Genomic DNA, 27,940 nt, shown 5'->3' with positions numbered 1-27,940 from the left:
TGTACATGACCATCTGATCATTTATCACTCCAGTGTTAATCTGCAAAATTGTAATTATTCGCCTACCTCCTCATGCCTTTTGCACACAATGTATATAGACTTTTTTTTCTACTGTTATTGACTTGTTAATTTTTTTCCATTTAACTCTGTGTTGTCTGTTCACACTGTGCTTTAACTCAAATGAGAACTTGTTCTCAACTAGCCTCTGTGAAAAAAAAAACACACACAAAAACAGTCAACCACATTGAACATTCATATGCATTTAATCTGTGTTGTTGTTTGTGTCACACTGCTTTGCTTTATCTTGGCCAGGTCGCAGTTGCAAATGAGAACTTGTTCTCAACCAGCCTACCTCGTTAAATAATGGTAAAATAAAAAAATATTGCACTGTACAGCCTAATCTATGGTTTGTGCACCCATGAAAATGGGCTATCAGCCTACTGAGTGACACTCACAAAACACAAAAAATGTAGAGTTTACACTAATATTAGTCACTTAAACAGATTTTTTTGTCAAATTAACTAATAATGGTCTTTTTCAACCTTGTTTAGCATTATCTAGGCCAATTCTGGCATGATTCTACTCTTTTTTAAAAAATCCGTTTGCATGATCAATTGGTGACTTTTATTTTGAAGTAAACCGCCGATTCCACTATTGTTGTTCACGCTAATGTTGCTCACAACACACTGGGGGGAGTGCTGAGGTTTAGCTAGCCAATTACCTATTAAACTCACCGACTGCCAGTCTGGCCAATATACTGCACTAGAGGAGCATTGCTTAATGCTAGGTAGCTAACGAATTGGCTAGCTAGCGATTTAGCTAGCTCACTGAAGTAGGGCCCTAGTGTGTTTTTCCCAGTCTACAACTTGCCTTTGCCTGCCTAACTATACTGCAGTCATGACCGCGGCAGGAGATTTTGGAAACCCTCTAAGGAAATTTAAATTAGTATTTCTTGGCGAGCAAAGCGGTAAGTGTACAACTGAAAACTATATGATGTAACATTCGGCCAAGGTTGAAAATGAGACAGTTTTAACACGGAGTTCGCTAAATAGCTAGCTATGTGATCAAAAGCTTGCTAACTTAGCTGGCTGGCTGGCTAGCTAGCTAATGCCAGCCCTGTTCATCTTGGGCGAGTCTCTTTTTTTTTAATCGATATCCACCGACTGCTATATAACTGAGACCATGGCGATTCAGTTATATAGCTAGCTACGATTACCGATCATTGATATTTAACTTAACCTTTCGGTGAGATCAAATGTTTACATTGCTAACTAATTTATGGTTAGTTGGCTAACTATTTGGCAGCGCAAGCCAGTTATTCTAACTAATGTTTTCGACACAGGTCAGGAAGCTAGCTATTTAGGCTAGCAAGTTAACTAAACTAACAAGCTGTTGTTGGGAGACTAATTGTTTCTAGTTACAGTCAGCAGTCGGTTTGTAACGTTAGCTAAAATAACGTTAGCTAATATCAATACATGAACCACTAACCTAGCTAGATGCTACATACTACGACTACAATAACTAGCCGCTATTGTATAACTATAGCTAGGGTTTGCTCTGGTGTGTGTGTTCAGTCAGATTTGTCTTTGGTTTTCAGAGCGGCTGTAGAGTTTCTGGTGCTAACCATCTCAGTCGTCACTCTTGCTAAAGACAGCCTCTGTGCCAAGAAAGACGTCCCATTGCATGTCAAACCAAATATCAACGTTATATGGTTGATTTATAGGCGCCTGCCTGCCAGTCAGCACTGTCTTTTTCTCTGATGTGGGGACTTCATATTGTACATTTCAACAGCTCTCTATTCTCATGTGGTGGCAATTGTGATTTTAAAAAGCATCACCATTCTTATGAAACAATCTGCCTATCTCTGAGAATTTGAGCTATTGTATATGCTGGATGGATCCGGTATACCTGAAACCCAACTTTCCTACAACATACATTGCAGACAGAACCACCCTGATTTAAGGCCTGTGGTTTTCAGTATGAAAGTGCATTGAGGGAGAACCAGGGACTGGAATGATACATTGTGAAGCCTGGGTGACCAGCCTGATCACTGCACTGCTGAGGGGGTGGGCTGTACGTCAATCTGTTCCTCTCATCGTAGGCACGGCTATAAAGTAGGCTATCCTATATACCACTGTCAGCAACAAACATCCCCCTCCTTTAACCAGAACCCATGCTACACTTCAAATATACAGTGGGGCAAAAAAGTAATTAGTCAGCCTCCAATTGTGCAAGTTCTCCCACTTAAATATATGAGAGGCCTGTAATTTTCATCATAGGTACACTTCAACTATGACAGACAAAATGAGAGAAAAAAATCCAGAAAATCACATTGTAGGATTTTTAATGAATTTATTTGCAAATTATGGTGGAAAATAAGTATTTGGTCAATAACAAAGGTTTATCTCAATACTTTGTTATATACCCTTTGGTAATGACAGAGGTCAAATGTTTTCTTTAAGTCTTCACAAGGTTTTCACACACAGTTGCTGGTATTTTGGCCCATTCCTCCATGCAGATCTCCTCTAGAGCAGTGATGTTTTGGGGCTGTTGCTGGGTAACACGGACGGATGGGGGGGGGGATTGTGTGGAAGCCCATATGGGACTGGCCATCTATCCTCAACAGTTTAGCCCATAGGGATACAATGTGCTGTAGCCGCACAAGAAAGCAACCTCCGTCTGTATGGCACTTCAATACAGTGCATTCCGAAAGTATTCAAACCCCTTAACTTGTTCCATATTTTGTAACGTTACAGCCCTATTATAAAATGTATTCAATTGTTTTTCCGCCTCATCTACACACAATACCCCATAATGACAATTTTTGCAAATGTATTAAAATATAAAAACTGAAATATCACATTTACATAAATATTCAGACCCTTTACTCAGTACTTTGTTGAAGCACCTTTGGCAGCGATTACAGCCTCAAATCTTTTGGGTATGACACTATAAGCTTGGCACACCTGTCTTTGGGGAGTTTCTCCCACTCGTCTCTGCAGATCCTCTCAAGCTCTGTCAGGTTGGATGGGGAGCATCGCTGCACAGCTGTTTTGAAGGTGAGCCTTTGCCCCCAGTCTGAGGTTCTGAGTGCCACGGAAAAGGTTTTCATCAAGGATCTCTCTACTTTGCTCTGTTCATCTTTCCCTCGATCCTGACTATTTTCCCAGTCCCTGCCACTGAAAAACCCCACAGCTTGATGCTGCTACCACCATGCTTCACCGTAGGAATGGTGCCAGGTTTCTTCCAGACGTAACGCTTGGCATTCAGGCCAAAGAGTTCAATCTTGGTTTCATCAGACCGGAGAATCTTGTTTTTCATGGTCAGAGTCTTTAGGTGCCTTTTGGCAAACTCCAAGAGGGCTGTCGAGCCTTTTACTGAGGTGGGGCTTCTGTCTGGCCACTACCATAAAGGCCTGATTGGTGGAGTGCTGCAGAGATGGTTGTCTTTCTGGAAGGTTCTCACATCTCCACAGAGGAAGTGAGGAGCTCTGTGAGTGACCATCGGGTTCTAGGTCACCTCCCAGACCAAGACCAGACCCTGTCAACTGTGGAACATTATATAGACAGGTGTGTGCCTTTCCAAATCACGTCCAATGAATTGAGTTTACCACATGTGGCTCCAATCAAGTTGTAGAATGATTTGTAGGATGATCAATGTAAACAGAATGCACCTGAGTTCAATTTCGAGTCTCATAGCAAAGGGTCTGAATACTTATGTAAATAAGATATTTCAGTTTTTTTATTTGTAATACATTTGCAAACATTTCTAAACCTGTTTTCGGTTTGTCATTATGGGGTATTGTGTGTAGATTGAGCAATTTTTAAAAGTATTTAATTCATTTTATAATATTTACCGAATGCACTTTATTTTGTCCGTACCTCTTTAGTTCGCGTGCAGTCATTGTCTAAATGTCTTTGAACATAGGCAATATAATAATGAAATCCAATGCTCTGCAATAATAATGTGTTCCTTTTACCCAATTGAAGGGGTGTTCTCATTTTCTTGTGCTGAGAGCAGTATCACAGCCATTGGCTATGCTGCGAGATTGTGCGTGGATCAGATTATGTGAGTGGAGCTGGTTTGACTGGAGGGTGGAGTGAGTTTCTCGGGCGGGAGCATCGCCCTTCAAATCAAATAAAAATCCATTTTATTTATTCTTTAAAATAAAATCTGCACCATTGAAGGTCCCCAAGAACATAGTGGCCTCTATCATTCTTAAATGGAAGAAGTTTGGAACCACCAAGACACTTCCTCGAGTTGTCCGCCGGGCCAAACTGAGGAATTGGAGGTGAAGAGCCTTGGTCAGGAAGGTGACCAAGAACCCGATGGTCACTCTGACAGAGCTCCAGAGTTCCTCTATAGAGATGGGGGAACCTTCCGGAAGGACAACCATATCTGCAGCGCTCCATCAATCGGGTCTTTATGGTAGTGGCCAGATGGAAGCCACTCAGTAAAATGCATATCACAGCCCTCTTAGTTTGCCAATAGCCACCTAAAGACTCTCAGACCATGAGAAACAAGATTCTGAGGTCTGATGAAACCAAGATTGAACTCATTGGCCTGAATGCCAAGCATCACATCTGGAGGAAACCAGATGTAATAACTGAAATATCACATTATGTAAATGTGATATTTCCAGGTATTATTTTTTTTAAATAAAAATATATATTTTGCAAGAAATGTCAACTGTTTTTGATTCATCATTATGGTGTATTGTGTGTAGATTGATGAGGGGGGAAACAATTTAATCCATTTTAGAATCATTCTGTAATGTAACAATGTGGAAAAAGTTGAGTGGTCTGAATGCACTGTATCCACTTTAGAAGTGAGCAGTACAAGGGATTAAGTAGTTTTTAAATGCAATTCGAGGGCTGAGGTAATTTCCTCCCAAACAATCTCTCAGATAGTATTGGCCAACTCTTTCTGTTGTTGGGTTTTGAGAGCCGGTATGTTCCCACAGGTATTTTATTTTAACTTTATTTAACTAGGCAAGTCGGTTAAGAACAAATTCTTATTTTCAACAGTGGCAGAACTACCTTGTCAGCTCGGGGGTTTGAACTTGCAACCTTCCGGTTACTAGTCCAACGCTCTAACACTAGGCTACCCTGCCACCCCAGGTGAATTATGAACGGACAGAATATGCCAGCTACTGGAGCAAAATACACCTGCTATTGTTCCTTGTAATACAGTGAACATCCCACACCTTAATTTGGTGTTCATATGTTGACAATTATTTCAAAATAAGTTAGGTAATTCATAGTTATTTTGCAAAAGAAAAGCTACTCATTTTGAATGCATGCCACTAGAACCGGTGCTAAAGAAGTTAATGATGATACTAACGAGTATGGAGATACTGATATCGTCCTGCCCCTACTGACCTCACCCCACAGACATTTATGTAAATGTGGATTTCCGCACTGGCGTGAGAGATTGACACTGGATCAGGGTGACAAACTATCTACTGCCTTTTCATGTGCAGACATAGGCCTGGTCAGTATAAATCCCTCACCGCTGGGAAACTCACACACAATACATTTCACACTCCAGATTTTTGTTTGATATGTAATGTCCACAGACTCCCATTAAGCTGAGTATAGATTTTGAAGTGACTTTGCATCGGAGGAGGCAGGTGGGAAGACTCAGTGGAACAGGGTCAGGCACGTTGTTTAAATTTCTTGTTTGGTACCATTCCATTTATGCCGTTACAGTGAGCCCATCCTCCGATAGCCCCTCCCACCAGCCTCCTCTGCTTTACATTCTAGTTTTTTTTTTCACAATTAAGTCTTATTAGTGTAATAACATGTTTGAGAGGATGGCCTGACTCTAAACCCAGACCCTACCAAGTTAGGCCTACCCTTCCCAATAATTCTGATATGTTAAATCGAGGTCCTGATAAGAGTAGGGAGGGAGTGTTTATTTACCCTGGTGTCTTGGCTGATTCCCAAGATGGCCATCATATTACCCTGGCCACCTAATCATCCCTCGCTTCAACTATCATCGCCCCGGCAACTCTTTCCCAAGTTGTTTCTGTAAAGTGTTCCCACTTTAGACAACTTACCTGGTAAGTAAAAATGTGTTAACCAACAACTCTTGTGTTTATTAATTCAATGAAAGACCAAATACAATGTTGTATTTAGGAAGTGGTGGGCCTCTGCATTTTGGCTCATTTAAACATTCTTTTAAACTTTCCCAAATGCAGACTGCCTTTGTCTGCCCACTGGCACTGACTACAGAACAATAGGAGTGGGAACGGGTATAGGGGGAATGGAGCTGACAGGAGACTTGTGTCGGAGGGGGGGCTGGATGTCCTACCATCCTACCATGAGGGAAATGGGAGGAGGGGTGAACCTGTTGGTTTGGGAGGGGTCTGGGAAGGATGAGGGGTTTGGGAGAAGAGGCTATGTGAGTTTTAGGATCGGTCATCTAAGGAAGATATTTGACCTGTTTAAAAAGAGGGAGTGCACAGACACTGACCCACACACTGAGGTACATAGATTGCCAGCAGAGCATATTAATAATTAAAACAGGTGTGAGAGAAAGGGGATCTTTAAAGCTGATAATTGAGGCCAACTCACTTTTTTTTCTTTACACATTCCTTTCTGTGTCATTTGTCTTCCACCCTCCCTTTGCTCTCGTATCCTCTCTTTGGGAGGTTAACAACATTCAGTGGGCCAGATGAAGGGCTCGCTATAGAGAAGGGGAATGGGTGGAACTAGCTCTCTTGATAAGTGTCGTTCTCACGCTGAAGTGTCAGTTACACCTTCCTAGTGGGTCAGCTTTTTTTCTGTACCCATTTTTACACGACAGTAAAGACGTCCACATTCTTCCCAGCCGAAACCGTCATCTTTTCTGAATGATTCAAGGGGCTATCATTGTTGAAGTTGCAAAAGATAGATATCTATCTTTTTGGGAGACTTGACCAAATTCACATAGCAATGTGAGTTGTAGATCTATCATTCTCATTTGAAAGCAAGTAAGAAGCGGTAGATCTCTTTTATTTCTATGCTTCCCGTTTTTGTTTTTGCCTCTTACTTTTGATTTTGTACACCAGCTGAAATGTAAATATTTTTTGTTATGGAAAACATATTTCACAGCAGTTTAGATGACCATTTGCTACACTATACACTGCATTCAAAGTATTCAGACCCCTTGACATTTTCCACATTTGGTTACGTTACAGCCTTATTCTAAAATGTATAAAATTGTTGTTTTTTTTGCCCCTCAATCTACACACTACCCCATAATGACAAAGCAAAAACTTTTTTGGGGGGTGGGGAAGAGGAGAGAAGGAAATGTCACATTTACATAAGTATTCAGACCCTTTACTCAGTACTTTTGTTGAAGCACTTTTAGCAATGATTACAGCGTTGAGTCTTGGGTATGACGCTACAAACTTGGCACATCTGTATTTGGGAAGTTTCTCCCAGTCTTCTCTGCACATCCTCTCAATCTCTGTCAGGTTGGATGGGGAAGTGTCGCTGCAAAGCTATTTTCAGGTGTCTCCAGAGATGTTAGATCGGTTCAAGTCCAGGCTCTGGCTGGGCCACTCAAGGTCATTCAGAGACTTGTTCCAAAGCCACTCCTGTGTCGTTTTGGCTGTGTGCTTAGGGTTGTTATCCTGTTGGAAGGTGAACCATTGCCCCAGTCTGAGTGCTCTGGAGCAGATTTTCATCAAGGATCTCTCTACTTCGCTCTTTTCATCTTTCCCTTGATCCTGACTAGTGTCCCTGCTGCTGGAAAAACATCCCCACAGCATGATTCTGCCACCACCATGCCTCACTGTAGGGATGGTGCCAGGTTTCCTCCAGGTGTGACGCTTGGCATTCAGGCCAATGAGTTCAATCTTGGTTTCATTAGACCAGAGAATCTTGTTTCAGAGATGGTTGTCTTTCTGGAAGTTTCTCCGATCTTCACTTAGGAACTCTGACAGACCTCCAGAGTGACCATTTTGGGTTCTTGATCACCTCCCTGACCAAGGCCCTTCTCCAATTGCGAAGTTTGGCCAGGCTGCTAGCTCTAGGAAGTCTTGGTGGTACCAAACTTTTTCCATTTAAGAATTATGGAGGCCACTGTTCTTGGACCTTCAATGCTGCAGATCTGTACCTCGACACAAGCCTATCTCTGAGCTCTATGGAGAATTCCTTCGACCTCATGGCTTTTGCTCTGACATACACTGTCAACTGTGGGACCTTTTTATATAAACGTGTGTGTGTGTGTGCCTTTCCAAATCATGTCCAATCAATAGAATTTTACCACAGACTCCAAGTTGCAGGAACATCTCAAGGATGGAAACAGGAAGACCCTGAACTTGATTTCGAGGCTCATAGCAAAAGGTCTGAAATAATGTAAATAAGGTCATTTTGTTTCTTATTTTTAATACATTTGCAAGAATTTCAAAGCTTTTGTCATAGTTATTGTGTGTAGATTTGATGAGGAAGAAACCACTGCTCCAAAAGCTCCATTAAAAAAGACAGACTACGGTTTGCAGAAACTTTTTGGAGAAATGTCCTCTGGTCTGATGAAACAAAAATAGAACTGTTTGGCCATAATGACCATCGTTACGTTTGGGGGAAAAAGGGGGATGCTTGCAAGCCGAAGAACACTATCCCAACAGTAAAGTACAGGGGTGGCAGCATCATGTTGTGGGGGTATTTTGCTTCAGAAGGCACTGGTGCACGTCACAAAATAGATGGCATCATGAGGAAGGGAAATTGTGTGGATATGTTGAAGCAACATCTTAACGCAGGAAGTTAAATCTTGGTCACAAATGGGTCTTCCAAATGGACAATGACCCCAAGCATACTTCCAAAGTTGTGGCAAAATGGCTTAAGGACAACTAATTCAAGGTATTGGAGTGCCCATCACAAAGCCCTGACCTCATATAGAACATTTGTGGGCAGATCTGAAAAAGTGTGTGCGAGCAAGGAGGCCTACAGACCTGACTCATTTACACCAGCTCTGTCAGGAGGAATGGTCCAAAATTCACCCAAATTAATGTGGGAAGCTTGTGGAAGGGCTACCCAACACATTTGACCCAAGTTAACCAATTTTAAGGCAATGCTACCAAATACTAATTGAGTGCATGTAATCTTTTGACCCACTGGGAATGTGATGAAAGAAAACTCTACTATTATTCTGACATTTCACATTCTTAAAAGAAAGTGGTTATCCTAACTGACCTACAACAGGGCATTTTACTAGGATTAAATGTCATGAATTGTGAAACTGAGTTTAAATGTATTTGGCTAAACTGTATTTAAACTTCCAACTGCAACTAAATGTAAACTCAGCAAAAAAAGAAACTTCCCTTTTTCAGGACCCTGTCTTTCAAAGATAAATCGTAAAAATCCAAATATCTTCAGATCTTCATTAAGGTTTTTAAACACTGTTTCCCATGCTTTTTCAATGAACCATAAACATTTAATGAACATGCACCTGTGGAACGATCGTTAAGACACTAACAGCTTACAGACTGTAGGCAATTAAGGTCACAGTTACGAAATATTGGGACACTAAAGAGGCCTTTCTACTGACTCTGAAAAACACCAAAAGAAAGATACTCAGTGTCTGCAAGGAGGCATGAGGACTGCAGATGTGGCCAGCGCAATAAATTGCGATGTCCATACTGTGAGATGCTAAGACAGCGCTACAGCGAGACGGGACAGACAGCTGATCGTCCTTGCAGTGGCAGACCACGTAACAACACCTGCACAGGATCGGTATATCTGAACATCACACCTGCAGGACAGGTACAGGATTGCAGCAACAACTGCCTGAGTTACACCTGGAACACCAAATCCCTCCATCAGTGCTCAGACTGTCCGCAATTGGCTGAGAGAGGCTGGACTGAGGGCTTGTAGGCCTGTTGTAAGGCAGGTCCTCGCCAGACAACACCGGCAACAACGTTGCCTATGGGCACAAACCCATTGTCGTTGGACCAGACAGGACTGGCAAAACGTGCTCTTCACTGACGAGTCGCGGTTTTTGTCTCACTAGGGGAGATGGTCGGCTTCGTGTTTATCGTCAAAGGATTGAGCGTTACACTGAGGCCTGTACTCTGGAGTGGGATCGAGATGGAGGGTCCGTCATGGTCTGGGGCGGTGGGTCACAGCATCATCGGACTGAGCTTGTTGTTATTGCAGGCAATCTCAACGCTGTGCGTTACAGGGAAGACATCCTCCTCCCACATGTGGTACCCTTCCTGCAGGCTCATCCTGACATGACCCTCTAGCATGACAATGCCACCATCCATACTGCTCGTTCTGTGTGTGATTTCCTGCAAGACAGGAACGTCTGTGTTCTGCCATGGCCAGCGTAGAGCCCGGATCTCAATTCTGTTGAGCACGTCTGGGACCTGTTTTATCGGGGGGTAAGAGCTAGGGCCGTCCCCGCTAGAAATGTCCTTGAACTTGCAGGTGCCTTGGTGGAAGAGTGGGATAACATCTCACAGCAAGAACTGGCTCATCTGATGCAGTCCATGAGGAGATGCACTGCAGTATTACATTCAGATACTGACTTTTGATTTTGACCCCCCTTTGTTTAGGTACACACTATTCCATTTGTTAGTTACATGGACTTGTTCAGTTTGTCTGTTGTTGAATCTTGTGTACATATTTGTATGAACATAAGATTCAACAAGTTTGCTGAAAATTAATGCAGTTGACAGTGAGAGGACGTTTCTTTGTGTGTGTGTAAACGTATCTACCTGCCACAGTTGCTGGTGGACCAAAACGTTAATTTCCCACCCTGGCCATAGGGCCACACATATTGACCTGGGTGTATTTTAGAGGTCACACAATGGGCAGGCTGACCTCTTCTTCAGCTTTGTCTGTATTTGTTATTTGATTGCCTGATTATCTTCCTGATAACCAATAGACATAGAGATTAGGCATACTCTAAATTGATTGAGGAATGCATTGCAGAGAAGAATTTTGTATTTGAATGAATGACAGGACCAAAAGGTCAGGCTGAGCCACTGTTTCCCAACCTCTCCTAGCTAGTAGGCCTATTAAATGTAGCAAAATATAGACTGCCTGTCCCTTGTGCTCAAATCCTGCACACATTCGTTCCAATATTGTTTAGTGTAGAGGTCGACCGATTATGTTTTTTCAACGCCGATACCGATTTATTGGGGGGCCAATAAAGCCGATACAGATTAATCGGCCAATTTATTTTATTTACTTATTTGTAATAATGACAATTACAACTACCGAATGTACACTTATTTTAACTTAATATAATACATCAATAAAATCAATTTAGCCTCAAGTAAATAATGAAACACATTCAATTTGGTTTAAATAATGCAAAAACAAAGTGTTGGAGAAGAAGGTAAAAGTGCAATATGTGCCATGTAAGAAAGCTAACGGTTCAGTTCCCTTCTCAGAACATGAGAACATATGAAAGCTGGTGGTTCCTTTTAACATGAGTCTTCAATATTCCCTGGTAAGAAGTTTTAGGTTGTAGTTGTTATAGGAATTATAGGACTATTTCCCTCCTATACCATTTGTATTTCATATACCTTAGACTATTGATGTTCTTATAGGCACTTTAGTATTGCCAGTGTAACAGTATAGCTTCCGTCACTCTCCTCGCTCCTCCCTGGGCTCGAACCAGCAACACAACGACAACAGCCACCATCGAAGCAGCGTTACCAGCGCTGACTAGCTAGCCATTTTACTTCGGTTACACCAGCCTCATCTTGGGAATTGATAGGCTTGAAGTCATAAACAGCGCAATGCTTGACACACAACGAAGAGCTGCTAGCAAAACACACGAAAGTGCTGTTTGAATGAATGTTTATGCGCCTGCTTCTGCCTACCACCGCTCAGTTAGATGCTTGTATGCTCAGTTAGATTATATGCAACGCAGGATACACTAGATAATATCTTGTTATAACTACACATGGTTGATGATAACAAGTGATTATGATTGATTGATTTGCCGGGGCGGCAGGGTAGCCTAGTGGTTAGAGCGTTGGTCTAGTAACCGGAAGGTTGCAAGTTCAAACCCCCGAGCTGACAAGGTACAAAATCTGTCGTTCTGCCCTTGAACAGGTTGTTCCAAGGCCGTCATTGAAAATAAGAATTTGTTCTTAACTGACTTGCCTAGTTAAATAAAGGTAAAATAAAAAAATAAATAAGATAAGTTTAATGCGAGCTAGCACCTTACCTTGGCTTACTGCTCTCGCGTTAACCGGCAGTCTCCTTGTGGAGTGTAATGAGAGAGGCAGGTCGTTATTGCGTTGGACTAGTTAACTGTAAGGTTGCAAGATTGGATCCCCCAACTTGACACGGTGAAAATCTGTCGTTCTGCCCCTGAACGAGGCAGTTAACCCGCCGTTCCTAGACCGTCATTGAAAATAAGAATGTGTTCTTAACTCACTTGCCTAGGTATAAAAAGGTATAAAAAAATTGGATTAATCGGTCGACCTCTAGTTTAGTGTAGTGTTATATTGATGGTACAGATTGCTGTGTGTACTGTGATTCTGGACACTGTTTTTGAGAGCTCTGCTCAGGATACATGACTTGAGGCTACCAGCCAGGTTCAACAGTGACACAGCAGTAATATGATAGAGTGGCCGGGTGAGACATACATGGAAGTGGTAGAAAGGAGTAGGGAGAGGGAGGTTGTACTGGAAATGAATACTTGTGCATTCCACAATGTGGTAGACTGGAGCAATGAAACAAAATGCTGTCCATTCTTCTTGCTTTGCCTCTGCCTCTTCCCTGTTTTTTAATCCCCCTTTAATTTCCCTTAGTGTTGTCACATGCCAATGCAGGGCGAGGGAGTGTTGGTGTCAGAGGGCCAGGTCTGGGCCGGCACCGCCACTGACAATCTCCCAGCATTCCTTAGAGGGTTTTTTCCAAGTCTATACAAAAAAAAAACGTTTTATGATTTTCTTATGTCATTTTTGCTGGTTTTTCACTCAGAAATCCCTTGTTGATTTGCAGTTTATATTGTGGTGTTGGGTTTCTTATGGTGAGTATACAGACTCAGACAGCTCCTTCTGGACTCTTACTCCAGGCCTCTTGATGGTTGGTTGGTGAGTCAAGTCATACAGTTGTGCTGAGCTGTGGCCTGCAAATTGACTGAGGAGTTGCTGGAGATTTGATGCATCAAATCAGGCTGGAACATGTCAGTTCATAGAAATGGAATGATTCATTCTATTTCTGTGTTGGCTGTGTGAAATGAGACTTGTCTGTTTTGTCAGTATAATCTGCCAGCCTTACTGGTGTGTTACTTGCCCTTCAAGACTGTAGTACATGTTTTATTACACAGATTAATGGGGTTATAAAAATGTTGGTCATAACATGAGCCTGTCTTGTTTTTCAGTGGGGAAGACATCATTGATTACCAGGTTCATGTACGACAGCTTCGACAACACCTACCAGGTGAGGCTAGACCACACATGCAGAGTTGAATCTGGATATGATAGTTAGGGCTAGGTTTATTGCATCACTGGTCTCAATGCCTAACCCTAGTCCTGGTCCTACTACAGAGTGGGCAGGCTTTTGCTCCAGACAAACACAATTGATTCAGCTAGTAAGTCTTTATGATTAGCCATTTGAGTCCGGTGTGGTAGTGCTGCGCTTGACTACACTGTAAAAAAAAAAAAGTAGTTTAAACTAATATTATTAACTAACTGGTTCCACAGCCTTTAAAAAAAAAGTAACATTTCGGCTAGTGTTACATGAATTTAACATGTTTAGTTGACCCAAACTTGGCTCCAACTTAAGAGAGGAGGCAAAAATTCAGTTAACTTAAAATGTGTTTGCTCAACTTGTCTCTTATCTTAATTCTACTAGAAATTATCAAATTTTATTGGTCGCATACACATATTTAGCTGATGATATTGCGGGTGAAGCTCAATGCTTGTGTTCCTAGCTCCAAAAGTGCAGTAGTGTCTAACCATTCACAACAATACACACAAATGTAAAAGTAAAAGAATGGAATTAAGAAATATATGCATATTAAAGATGAGCAATGTCAGTGGTATTGACTAGAATGCAGTGGCAAATACCTGGATTTCTGCATATTGGTCATAAAATTTGATCTGATCTTCATCTAAGTAACAACAATAGACAGTCTGCTTAAACTAATAACACAAACAATTATACGTTTTCATGTCTTTATTGAACACACCGTGTAAACATTCACAGTGTAGGGTGGAGAAAGTATGTGAACCCTTGGATTTAATAACTAGCTGACCCTCCTTTTGGCAGCAATAAACTCAACCAAATGTTTTCTGTAGTTGCGGATCAGACCTATACCACGGTCAGGAGGAATTTTAGACCATTCCTCTTTACAGAACTGTTTCAGTTCAGCAATATTCTTGGGATGTCTGGTGTGAACTGCTCTCTTGAGGTCATGCCACAGCATCTCAATTGGGTTGAGGTCAGGACTCTGACTGTGCCACTCCAGAAGGTGTATTTTCTTCTGTTGAAGCCATTCTGTTGATTTACTTCGGTGTTTTGTGTTGTTGTCCTGTTGTATCACCCAACTTCTGTTGAGCTTCAATTGGCAGACAGATATACTTACATTCTCCTGCAAAATGTATTGATAAGCTTGAATTCATTTTTCCATCAGTGATGGCAAGCTATCCAGGCCCTGAGGCAGCAAAGCAACCCCAAACCATGATGCTCCCTCCAGCATACTTTACAGTTGGGATGAGGTTTTGATGTTGTACTGTGCCTTTTTTTTCTTCTCTCCACACATGGTGTTGTGTTCCTCCAAACAACTCAACTGTCGTTTCATCTGTCCACAGAATATTTTGTCAGTAGTGCTGTGGAGCATCCAGGTGCACTTTTGCAAACTTCAGATGTTTTTTTTTTTGAACAGCAGTGGCTTCTTCCGTGGTGTCATCCCATGAACACCATTCTTGTTTATTTTTTTACGTATCGGAGACTCATCAACAGGGATGCAATCATGTTCCAGAGATTTCTGTAAGTCTTTAGCTGATACTCTAGGATTCTTCTTAACCTCATTGCGTATTCTGCGCTGTGATTTTGCAGTCATCTTTCCCTTACGGCCACTCCTAGGGAGAGTAGCAACAGTGCTGAACTTTCTCCATTTATAGACAATTTGTCTTACTGTGGACTGATGAACATAAAGTCTTTTAGAGATACTTTTGTAACCCTTTCCAGCTTTATGCAAGTCAACAATTCTCAATCTTGGTTCTTCTGAGATCTCTTTTGTTTGAGGCATGGTTCACATCAGGCAATGCTCCTTGTGAATAGCAAACTCAAATTTTGTGAGTTATTTTATGGGGTAAGGCAGCTCTAACCAACATCTCTAATCTTGTCTCATTGATTGTACTCCAGGTTAGCTGACTCCTGACTCCAATTGCCTTTTGGAGAAGTCATTAGCCTAGGGGTTTCACATACTTTTTTCCAACCTACACTGTGAATGTTTTAAATGATATGATAAATTGTAATTATTTTGCCACTATGGCCTATTTATTGCCTTACCTCCCTAATCTTACTACATTTGCACACACTGTGTATATAGATTTTTCTATTGTGTTATTTATTGACTGTACGTTTGTTTATCCCATGTGTAACTCTGTTTGTGTCGCACTGCTTTGCTTTATCTTGGCCAGGTCAGTTGTAAATGAGAACTTGTTTTCAACTGGCCCACCTGGTTAAATAAAATAAATATTCAATATAGAAAAGAAAAATACAATTTGTTATTAGTTTAAGCACACGGTTTGTCTATTGTTGTGACTTAGATGAAGATCAGATCAAATTTGATTAATTTATGCAGAAATCCAGGTAATTCCTAAGGGTTCACATACTTCTTCTTGCCACTGTACATGTGAAATGAGTAAAACAGTATATAAACATTTTATTAGTGACCAGTAATTCTATGTACATCGGGCAGCAGCCTCTAAGGTGCAGGGTTGAGTAACCGGGTGGTTGCCGGCTAGTGACAGATAAATACAATGGTTTTACTTGAGTGTACTTTTAACAGAGCTGAGATTTACTTTGAATTGCAAAGTGTAGCAATACAGGTGAAATCAGTCATTGACACATACATGCTGGCGTAACAGGAAGATTGGTTCGCCGTGAGCCAGAGATTTATAAATCGACCGATTTATGATTTTTCAACGCCGATACCGATATACTCGGCAGATTTTTATATATACATTTGTAATAATGACAATTACAACAATACTAAATTAACACTTATTTTAACTTAATATAATACATCAAAAGCAATTCAGCCTCAAATAATGAAATATGTTCAATTTGGTTTAAATGATGCAAAAACAAAGTGTTGGAGAAGAAAGTAAAAGTGCAATATTTGCCATGTAAAAAAAGCTAACATTTTAAGTTCCTTGCTCAGAACATATGAAAGCTGGTGTTTCCTTTTTAACATGAGTCTTCCATATTCCCAGGTACTAGGTTGTAGTTATTATAGGAATTTATTGGACTATTTACTCTCTATACCATTTGTATTTCATATACCTTTGACTATTGGATGTTCGTATAGGCACTTTAGTATTGCCAGCCTAATCTCTGGAGTTGATAGGCTTGAAGTCATAAACAGCGCAATTCTTGAAGCACAGCGAAGAGGTGCTGGCAAATGCAGGAAAGTGCTGTTTGAATGAATGTTTACGAGCCTGCTGCTGCCTACCACCGCTCAGACTGCTCTATCAAATCATAGACTTAATTCTAATATAATAAACACACAGAAATACGAGCCTTAGTTTCCGGATTTGACCATATTATTAACCAATCATTTAGAAAACAAAACATTTATTCTTTCAGTGAAATATGAAACCGTTGTGTATTTTATCTAATAGGTGGCATCCCGAAGTCTAAATATTGCTGTTACGTTGCACAACCTTCAATGTTATGTCATAATTATGTACGATTCTGGCAAATTAATTACGGTCTTTGTTAGGAAGAAATGGTCTTCACACAGTTCGCATCGAGCCAGGCTGCATATAGCCTTGACACTGCTTTCACAGAATGCAAGAGAAGTGACACAATTTCCCTAGTTAAAAGAAATTAATGTTGGCAGGAAATAGTAACTAAATATGCAGTTTTAAAAATATATACTTGAGTATTTATTTTAAGAAAGGCATTGATGTTTATGGTTAGGTACACATTGGTGCAACGACAGTGCTTTTTTTGTGAATGCGCTTGTTAAATCATCACCCGTTTGGCGAAGTAGGCTGTGATTCGATGATAAATTAACAGGCACCGCATCGATTATATGCCACGCAGGACAAGTTAGATAAACTAGTAATATCATGAACCATGTGTAGTTAACTAGTGATTATGTTAAGATGGCTTGTTTTTCATAAGTTTAAGGCTAGCTAGCAACTGACCTTGGCTCCTTTCTGTACTCGCGTAACAAGTGATCAGCCTGCCGCGGTCTCCTCGTGGAGTGCAATGTAATCGGCCATAATCGGTGTCCAAAAATTCTGATTACCGATTGTTATGGCAACTTGAAATCGGCCCTAATTAATTGGCCATTCTGATTAATCGGCCAACCTCTACAAGAGATTGTGAGTTCAAATCAGGACATGTTGAATAATAATTACTGTATAGTTGAATATGCACAATGTAATCATGTCTGTTAAATGTAAGGCTACAATTTTTCTACTATGTCAAAAGCACATTGTGTAACTAGTTCCACAACCTTGTTTAGTGAAGATGCCCAAATAATAATTTCTAGTTGAATGAACATGAGACAAGTTGAGCAAACCCACAATTTAAATTAGACTACATTTTTGGATACTTAAAAAAATATATATATTTTGGGCCAACTATATATGTTCGATTCAGCGAACACTTTTTTTTTTCTTTTGATTGAAAATTTGAGTTAAGTAACTGCTTCCACAGCCTTTTAAGTACATTTTTTTTTTAGGTGCATGGGCAATAGGTTTGTTCCTTCAGTTTAAGTACAGTACTCAAGCCTTTCTTTATCAATCTACCATCATAATTGTTAGAATGTTCTGTCTCATTCTCTTCGTTCTTTCACATTTCCAGGCCACAATAGGAATAGATTTTTTGTCTAAAACCATGTACCTCGAAGACAGAACAGTAAGTTTTACTTTCTCCTTTTTAAATTCCATTGAGTGGTAACATGCTGATTTTGTCATATATTGATTGAGAGGAATTAGTTCGTTGAGTGAGTCTGTTAGTCATGACTGTGGCATTGTGATTTGACTGAATAATGTTACATTTCATTATGGTGATTTTGAAAATGTCTCCCTTCAATCCAGTTTCATTGAAATTAAAAAATGTACTCATTCAACTGGCACGCACGCACACACCCCCACCCAATCACACAGGTCCCTGAGTCCTTGCCACTGGTGGTTTCTGGGACTTTGATGATACTGGGTATCCTGTGACCTGATTCTGTCTGCTCTAACAGTGTCTTATCCTGGCCCAGGTTCACACGCGCGCGCACGCACACACACACCAGACAGTGCACACACTAGCACCTTAAAGAAGCCAGAGGGCCGGCCTGGCCTGGGATTGGCGCTTACCTTGCATCTTCCTTCCTGCTAGCTTTCTTCTCCAGACACTCATTATTTTCTTCCCTTTTTCCCATCTGCTCATATTCTCTTCATTCTCATGTTAAAATTAAACATCAAGTTTGAACGAGGGAAGAACATTTCAGAAATGAGGCCTAGTACCCATGATTCCCTTGGCCCTCACCACCCCTCCTATGGTCACACACTCCCTGCATGCAGCCCTCTCCCTCCTTTTTTTTCTCTGAGTTGATTAGGTTTTGTTTTATTTCCTTACTCTTTATTGTTTCTTACCTCATGTTTTCCTTTGTTTCTGCACTCATTTTCTCTCATTTTCTTTTCATCCTTTCTTTTTCCTTTTCCTTTTCTTTTATTTCCCCTCCCATCCGCAACAGATCAGGTTGCAGTTGTGGGATACGGCTGGGCAGGAGCGTTTCCGTAGCCTCATCCCCAGTTACATCAGAGACTCTGCCGCAGCTGTCGTAGTATACGACATCACAAGTAGGTACTCGCCTTCGCGCCCCGCCCACTCGACGTGCGTGCGTGCCCCTCCCCACCCCTCCTCAACCCTCGTCCAGTTCTCCCCTCTCTTACCACCACCTCTTCCTCTCCGCCATCTCTCCCCTTCTCCTTCTCTCCCTGTGTGCTGGTGCTAACGTGCTGCTCAGGTGAGACTGCAGCTTTGGGACACAGCCGGCCAGGAGCGCTTCCGGAGTCTGATCCCTAGCTACATACGAGATTCCACCGTGGCTGTGGTAGTCTATGACATCACAAGTGAGTGCGGCCCCTATTGATGGAAAAGTGATGGAACGATGCTGACCAAAACAAAAGATGTCCTCATTTTTCACCGCTGGCTCAAGTCCCTCTTCATTTTTTCTGTTTTCCCACCCTCTTTATCCTTTCAGATATCTTTCCTCCTCTTTGTCCCCTTTTCTTGTTTGTAGATGTTTTCCCTCCCACTCTTTTTGTATGTGAGTCCACTTGGACAAGTGCGTAATTTTTTTATGTTAGCTTTTTGCATTTTTTTGTTGTCTGAAAGCTTCTGTTTCTGTAATAAATTTAAAAGTATTATGCTAATCTTACTACATGCAAACCCAATTAGGCTACAATATCAGTCAGTGAAATCTGTAATACTAAAGAACCATAGACTTAATCCATAGTCTAGTGGTTTCTTAGATTTGTGGTCATGAATACATGGATGGCAGATTTATCATCTTGTTTTCCCAACAGAGCAACCTATCACTTCTTTTCTATCCTTCCTTTTTATCTTGATTTCTCTATGCTATCTTTCTTAATGTCTGTTTTCCCCCCATTATGGCCACCAATTACTTGCTAGTTCTGTTGTCACATACGTACAAAAGAATGAAGTGTCTTATTGGTTTAATTAAAATAATTGGTATTGGCAGCTTTAATGTTGCTTCAGAGGCCTATTTTGCCCATTATGAAATTAACATATTGCAGCCTTTCTATGTAATGTTCAGAGATGTCTCCTTTTTCACGTCTCTCCTACCATGTGTGTTTTGAGGACCGTTAGGGGCAGATACTGTATAAGGAGACATGGCGCTGCAGCAGGGCTATTTAACTGGAAGAGGAAGTCTGTCTCTTCAGAAAAACAAACACCACATCTAGCTGGACAGACAGGAAGATAGAATACAAGGATATGGCTAAATAATAAGAGAATCCTAGATGGATAGGAAATGGGAGATGGATTTATGTAGTTTAATGATATGTTCTTATTTGTTGTCACTGTCTCTATATTTGCACTGTCATTCTGCTCCTTACCATAATTCAGTACTTGTCACAACTTTGAGATTAACATTGAACTCCCTCTCCCTCCCTCTTCTATCAGACGTCAACTCTTTCCAGCAAACCACAAAATGGATTGATGATGTCAGAACGGAGAGAGGAAGTGATGTCATAATCATGTTGGTGGGAAACAAGACTGACCTTGCAGACAAAAGGTGTGACATAATAACTAAAGGGTGATGTCAGTAAGCCTGTAGAGTTCTTCAGTTCTCATCAGACCAGGTCCTGGAGGGCTCTCCATTAGAGCATACTAATGAATCGACTGATTGTTACTGTAGAATGATTAAGACTGGTGCCACAGTGAGTTCCTGACAGACCTTTAGGCCCTCTTGTGTTAAGCGAGAGAAACACTGCCCTCTAGAGACAGCTAAGCAGGGACTTATTAGCCTCGTCACTTGGTACAGGCTCTCTAGAGACAGATCTGGCTGGGGTTGAACAGTCCACACACAGAGACGGCCTTTGGAGCTCAGCATGGCCTAGAATTAGTTTAATTATTCACAGATTCAACAGATTGAGATTCACCCTCGAGTCTTATCCATTTGTGTGTTCAAACAATTGTGATAATGAAATAGACCTTTTTATTTTAACACATTGTTTGGCACTATAACCCTCAATGCTTTTATGCCTTTAAACAACTTCTTTGTACTATTTCCATTTTTTTTTTGTGATTGATGCTTTCCGGCTGTGTTTTCAAATGATTGGCATGCTTTAGATTCTCTGAACTGACTGTAAGCTGCTGTTTTGCATGTTTAACCCTCTTATCTACCACAGGCAAGTTGCTATTGAAGAGGGTGAGAGGAAGGCCAAAGAGCTAAATGTAATGTTTATTGAGACTAGTGCTAAAGCAGGATACAACGTCAAGCAGGTAAGTGTATGTGTGTGGCTGAGTCGTTCTCTCCGTCCATGCTGCCACTGCTGCTGCCTCGGCTCACCCTTGAAAAGGTCACTCATCACAGTCAGAGGTTTAGGGTCAATTGCTACAATAATGAAGAGCCTTTAATTAGAATCATATGTGGTGTATTGAACCTGGAGTTACGCTGGTGTTCTGAGATGTTTTAGAGAGTCTGGCTGTATGGGCACTTTTAGACGGAGCAGAGGCTGCCGCAGTGGGTAGCGGGAGGAAACACGGCATGTTGATCCTTCATGATCTTCACATTGTCTTTTCCTTTTGTTTTCTCGTTCATGTGTGTGTCTGTTGTCGTGGGACATTGCAGACAGATAACCACAGAGGAAGGGGAACAGAGAGCCAAAGAGCTGAATGTTCTGTTTATTGAAACAAGTGCAAAGACGGGCTACAATGTCAAACAGGTAGAGCACAGCATGCGTGTGTGCAGTGCTCACACTCTTAAATCTGGCTTGCTTTACACTAAATGGGGTCCTTGGATTATTTTCAGAACTCTTGCCCATCCATCCCATGTTGGCCATAATAACTAAAGACCAGAATGTTCCCCTGTGCACCCTGGGACAGACCATCCACTTTGGCCTCTGGTCTGGGACATACAGTACTGTGCAAAAGTTTTAGGCAGGTGTGGAAAAAATGGTTAAAAATAGACATGTTAATAGATTATATTTATCATTTAACTAAATGCAAAATGAACTAAATAAATGTAAATCAAATTCATATTTGGTGTGTAGCAGAAGGCAGTTTGTTCGTCAAAGGGCTAGAGAGCGGTACACGAATGACTGTCTGCAGGCAACAGTGAAGCATGGTGGCGGTTCCTTGCAAGTTTGGGGCTGCATTTCTGCAAATGGAGTTGGGGATTTGGTCAGAATTAATGGTCTCCTCAATGCTGAGAAGTAAAGGCAGATACTTATCCATCATGCAATACCCTCAGGGAGGCATCTGATTGTCATCTGATAATTTACATAACAGAATGCAGCGCAGCACGTGACTGAAGGAAGAAGAGACAATGTGCTAGTTACAGCATCAGCTGGAATGTCAGCTTGTCAGCATCAGCGCGCTCTGGAATGTCAGCATCAGCGCGCTCTGGAATGTCAGCATCAGCGCGCTCTGGAATGTCAGCATCAGCGCGCTCTGGAATGTCAGCATCAGCGCGCTCTGGAATGTCAGCATCAGCGCGCTCTGGAATGTCAGCATCAGGGGGCCTCTGGAAAGTCAGCTTGTCAGTTACAGCAGCGCCTCCCCTGAACGGTAACATTAGGTAAGAATTCTGACCACTGAGACGGGGGTGAGAAGGTGATTATGCGTACTTCATAAGCTGTAACCAAAATCTACTGGCATTTGCAAAGTTTGAGGTGAGGGGGGAACAAGTATTAGCATTGTTAAGTATCTTGCTAGCTGGATCGAATTCTCCGTTAGCTAGCCAGAGAAATTTTGACCAACATTAGCCAATTTATCTGATCAAATAATTGAGTTCATGTTGTGAAAATGATCTTGCTTATAAAGTCAAACAGCTAACGTTTGTTAGCTAACGTTACAACATCAGATGAGCTAACATTAGTAACCTAACCAATTCGCTATAGTATTAACTGGTATTCGACTCCTTGCCGACCCTCAAGTTATAACGCGTTAGTCACTTACTGGACCCTGGAAATCTGTGTGAAATGTTAACTAGCTCACGAACTAACCACTATCTGTTAAGTAATGTTTTCCATCTACAGTATGTGGTTCATTTTCAGAATGAGAGAATTAGGTGAAAACGAGGCGTTGTTTGTTAATATGGCTGCAATCCCGATACCGAGATCGATATGACAACTACCAGTGAAAATAGAGGGCGCCAAATTCAAACCACCAAAATCTCATAATTACAATTCCTAAAACGTGTGTCTTTTATATCATTTTAAAGCTATTCTCGTTGTTAATCCCACAAGTGTCAGATTTTCAAATAGGCTTTTCAGCAAAATACTACAAACGATTATGTTAGGTCTCCACCAAACCACATTAAGCATAGCCATTTTCCAGCAAAATATAGCATTCACAAAAAACTGAAATAAAGATCTAATTAATCACTAACCTTGAATTATCTTCATCAGATGACACTCATAGGACTTCATGTTACACAATACATGCATGTTTTGTTTGATAAAGTTCATATTTATGTCAAAAAAATCAGTTTACATTGGCGCGTTAGATTCACTAGTTCCAAAAACAAAGTGATTTTTGCATAGCCACATCATTCAACAGAAATACTCATCATAAATGGAGATGATAATACAAGTTATACACATGGAATTATAGATATACCTCTCCTTAATGCAACCGCTGTGTCAGATTTCAAAAAAACTTTACGGAAAAAGAAACGCATGCAATAATCTGAGACGGCGCTCAAAAGTAAAAACACCACAGCCGCAAAGATGGCGTCAACATAAAAAAGAAATTACATGATAAATATTCCCTTTGATGATCTACATCAGGAAGCACTCCAGGAATCACAGGTCCACAATAAATGTTTGTTTTTTTCGAAAATGTCCGTTATTTATGTGCAAATACAGTCTTTTGTTAGCGTGTTTGGTATACATATCCAAACACTAATTCTGGTCAGCGTTATATCGGACAAAAACTTCAAAAGGTGATATTACCGGTCGAAGAAACATTTCAAACTAAGTACAGAATCAATCATTAGGATGTTTTTAACAAATAGCTTCAATAAAATTCCAACCAGAGTATTCCTTCTTGTCTTCGTGAGCAATGGAAACGCAAGTGAATACCATGAGGAAAAAGCGCTATCACAAAATGGCTGCTTGATGGACATCTGATATATTCTGCTCTCATTCACTCCCACAACAACATAGAAGCCTCATTATGATTTCTATTGATGGTTGACATCTAGTGGAACCCCTAGGCAGTGCAACATCAGTCATATCTCAAGGGGATTTCTTTGGGGACTCTGAATTTCTGACTTCCTGTTTTGATTTCAACTCAGGATTTTGCCTGCCGATATGGGTTCTGTTCTACTCAGACATCATTCAAACCGTTTTAGAAACTTTAGAGTGTTTTCTACCCAATGCTAATAATAAAATGCATATATTAGAGACTGAGGACCAGGCCATTTACTTTAGGCACCTTGTTCATCCAAGCTACTCAATACTGCCCCCCAGACATAAAAAGTTAAACAAGTGGATTCAGGGATCAAGTGTAGCTGGAGCTGGGCCTGGCTTAAGCTGGATGCCACTAGAGGCGAAAGGACACCACACACTTTCCCTCTTTCGCACTTTAGTTGGCACATGGTAGAACAGTGTACACTTTCTGCCTGTGGACACATGTTATAGTGTGCAGTGTAGCCCAACTTTAAGATGTTTTTTTCCCAATTGCAATATTTGTGTGTGGTCACGAGCGTTCTATTATAAGGGCTGTCATAGCTAACTGCAATATTAGTGTGTTTTTTTTCTCAAGACTTGAGTGTCAAGTCTAAGCAACAAATAACATTGGATTGCTTTCTTTACATTCTTTTGCTGTGTTTTAGGTTCACATTAACCACTTATTTTACACACAGAGACTGATCATATAGATCATATTCTTTGTTTAATTAGTTAAAACCTGCATTTCCCCCGGGAAGGGATTTTTGCATGTTTCAGTGCAACATAAAGTGTCACCTTTTTGGGCCCTTGGCAGTTTTCATCCCTGGGGATTACATGAAGAGAGGGAAGCACCTGAGGCTGCCTAAATCCACAGAAGAACTGTGGTTAGTTCTTCAAGATGTTTGGGCCAACCTACCTGCTGAGTTCCTTCAAAGACTGTGTGCAAATGTACTTAGAGTTGATGCTGTTTAAGGCAAAGAGAGGTCACACCAAATATTGGTTTGATGTAGATTTTTTCTTCTGTTCACTCACTGCATTTTGTTAATTGATAAATTATAATCTATTAACATGTCTATTTTTGAAAGCATTCTTACTTTACAGCATTTTTTTCACACCTGCGTAAAATGTTTGCACATTACTGTACATCTTTTTAAAACCTATAATTCTCACTCCAGGTTTGATTTGAAGTGATTTTCTCTGACTAGTATCAAAGGATTCTATTTAATACATCAGATCTGCATGATCTTAAACTCCTTTCCAGCAGGTATGGGATGCTATTTACCTCTGAGGAGGAAATTTATATGATTACTGCTGTCCAACTTAAACCAATTTACATTTATTTAATTCAATGCCTCTAGTTGTGATGGTCATGGAATTTTGGATGACTAATTGTTCAGACAAATGACAGCGGTCATTGTAATAACTGCTTGAATAGCAAAAAAAGAAACATTTTCTCCTCTCCACTCCTGACTGCATGTGCTGCTGCTGGAAGCTAGGAGGAAGATAACTTGTCCTAACCTTTGTTGTCATTCCATGTGGAAGCTTTTTAGAAAATCAACTAGCATAGCTGGTTCCATTTGTGGGGTATTAGAATCCTCTTTTCATCTTCAACCTAGGCTGCAGGGAGGGGGGTGTTACCTAGGCAACCGCAGACTTTACAACATCTTGTTTGTTTCAGTAAGGAGCCACGTTGTAGAGTCCCATGTTACAGCAGAAACGGACTCAACCATGCAAATGCCAAACCACCCCGTTTTCAGTCAGCTGTTCATTCCACAAATAATAAGTACATTTTTTTTACAGTTAATGTATTTTCATGACAGTCTTCATTCATGACCGCCGGTTCCATGGTTATATGGTAATTGTCAGCCCTACCAATGACGACGTACTAAGAAGAACGAGAGCACACAGAGCTGCAGGCCTGGTGTCAAGGCAGGAAGGTTGGAGTGTTCTGACTCTGACAAACGAGGTCTGTTCTCTCCCCTGCAGCTGTTCCGACGCGTGGCCGCTGCCCTCCCTGGCATGGAGAGCACACAGGACAAGAGCAGAGAAGACAGTATCCTTACTCTACACAGAAACGTGTGTGTGACTGACTATGCATGTTTTTCAGTGGCAATAGTAGAAACAGATTGTACTCAAACATTTACAGCCATTGGGTAGCTTGTAAACCTATTAAAACATATTGAGAAGATGGGAAGTGTTTGAAAAGACTTCATGTGTTCCTGTCTGAGCTCTTTGAGTTGGTCCTTAACCCCTCCTCCCCCAGTGATTGACATAAAGCTGGAGAAGCCCCCAGAACAGCCCATCAGCGAAGGAGGCTGCTCCTGCTAACTCTTTCACTCATTCGCTCTCTCTCCTGTGCTTTGTTATTGATCCTTCTCACCCTGGTTTATTCACTCCCCCTATGTCTCTCTATACTGCACATTTTCTTTCTGCTTGACTGCTCTCCCTCTGTCTGAACCCCTTGAATCCTGACTCCTTCTCCCCAGCCTGAAAGAGAAGAACACTACCTGTCCATTCTTGTCGTCGTGGTAACCCGCTCTCTCACTGAGATGACCTTAAGCTTAACAAGCACAGTATAGATGTGAAGGCTATTTTATTTCAGTTGATCTTTCACCCTACTTTGGCAAAATCCCCCCAAAAATCAAGCACTGTATCCTATTTTTCTGTAGTACCGAAATGTTTGGTTGCACAGTTGTCAAATGATGGCAGCCTGTGAGGGACCTAGACCCATAGATACTGAGTGGAATGTTTCTGCCATAAGTGGGTCCTGAACGGATTATTACAGTTTAGCAGCCCCCAATCAATATCACTCACTGGGTGAAAGTTGAGCATAACAACCTCCCTTTCTAATGCCAGTCCCACCACAGAGCAACCATACAGTGTCACTTCACAGAAACATGGCATGACGATACTATAGGGAAACCACAAGAACTCACACACACATAGTCCCACCACAATGACGTGACATTATACAACACAAGGGCAGTCTCACTACCACTACACGACCGTCCTTAATTTGTCCCTTACTTTTCCTCACAAATGAATGAAGGCTATCTTCACCTTGGCTGCCATTTTTCTATTATCTCTTGGTTAGGTCTTTACTTTTTTCTAAAGAGTACAATTATTATCATAGATTAAAATATATTGCTTTGGAGAACAGTAGTGTTTACGAAAAGATTTTTGTATATTGAAATAAGTATCAAATTCAACACAAACCCAACTTCATAATATATGCAGACATGCCTTTTAAAAGTGTTAATTGTAGAGGGCTTCCATGGTTTAGGGTTTTCCTAGCTTTGTTAGGTTTGTTATAATATTGACACTTTAGAGTAATTTCTTTGCTTGTTTTTGTTTTGATCTTTTGTTTAATAATTATTTTACATGTTCATTTAATAATGACTTGTAATATTTATTTCTAATAGATCATGTTTCTTCATTTGTATTATTGTTAATACTATTATTGTTGAGATGATCCCTAAACGGCTAATAAGAGTATTTTGTCAACCACCTGATTTTCAAACATGTTTCCCAGCTCTTCTGGTGACATCACTACCCCTCTACTCCACCCCAAAATGCAAATTTAACTGAAGAAAAAACAGTGCAATGTTTGTATTTTTTGGGGAGGAAAGTCCACTTTTTTTTTTGGAAGTCTCTTAGTTCGTAACCTTTTTTTCTTTGAAATGGTTTTAACTGGATGTTAGAGGTAAACTGTAACTGCTTTGCGCCGCCACGTCTCTGTGCAATGAAGCGCATAATTTGCACTGCTAGAATTCATCAGTGTCTTATCAACATCCCCAAGAAAGGTCTGCATTTAGTAACTGAAATGTTCTTTTTGATGGTTGAATAATAAATGGATAAATGCTAGACAAGGCAATCTGGAAA

At 40.9% G+C, this 27,940-nt stretch overlaps 1 protein-coding gene across 5 annotated transcripts; it reads left to right on the top strand.

The window, feature by feature from the left end:
• The first annotated feature begins 699 nt into the window (after positions 1–699).
• Positions 700–27,940, top strand: rab6a (RAB6A, member RAS oncogene family). 5 transcript variants are annotated; one of them, XM_035782528.2, is made up of 8 exons: positions 700–967; positions 13,339–13,397; positions 18,006–18,059; positions 19,162–19,267; positions 20,343–20,454; positions 21,514–21,607; positions 26,045–26,111; positions 26,322–27,940. In XM_035782528.2, the coding sequence occupies exons 1-8, from the start codon at positions 898–900 to the stop codon at positions 26,384–26,386; spliced, it is 627 nt and encodes a 208-aa protein (XP_035638421.1). In that variant the 5' UTR covers positions 700–897; the 3' UTR covers positions 26,387–27,940. The 5 variants fall into 5 exon arrangements, with proteins under 5 accessions (XP_035638421.1, XP_035638420.1, XP_052313956.1 ...); XM_035782527.2 differs by lacking the exon at positions 19,162–19,267 and adding an exon at positions 18,889–18,994 and having other exon boundaries at positions 703–967; XM_035782526.2 differs by lacking the exon at positions 21,514–21,607 and adding an exon at positions 21,071–21,164 and having other exon boundaries at positions 715–967.

The sequence above is a fragment of the Oncorhynchus keta genome, chromosome 12 (genome assembly GCF_023373465.1).
Source record: "Oncorhynchus keta strain PuntledgeMale-10-30-2019 chromosome 12, Oket_V2, whole genome shotgun sequence".
Classification (NCBI taxonomy): Eukaryota; Metazoa; Chordata; class Actinopteri; order Salmoniformes; family Salmonidae; genus Oncorhynchus; species Oncorhynchus keta.
This window is presented reverse-complemented; position numbering and strand designations above follow the sequence as displayed.

Bases quoted from the DNA above. Each gene is read 5' to 3' on its own strand.
- rab6a (XM_035782528.2), top strand. From the start codon at position 898: ATGACCGCGGCAGGAGATTTTGGAAACCCTCTAAGGAAATTTAAATTA. The intron at 18,060-19,161 runs GTAAGTTTTACT...CGTGCTGCTCAG, and splicing joins TGTACCTCGAAGACAGAACA to GTGAGACTGCAGCTTTGGGA. The intron at 21,608-26,044 runs GTAGAGCACAGC...TCTCCCCTGCAG, and splicing joins CGGGCTACAATGTCAAACAG to CTGTTCCGACGCGTGGCCGC.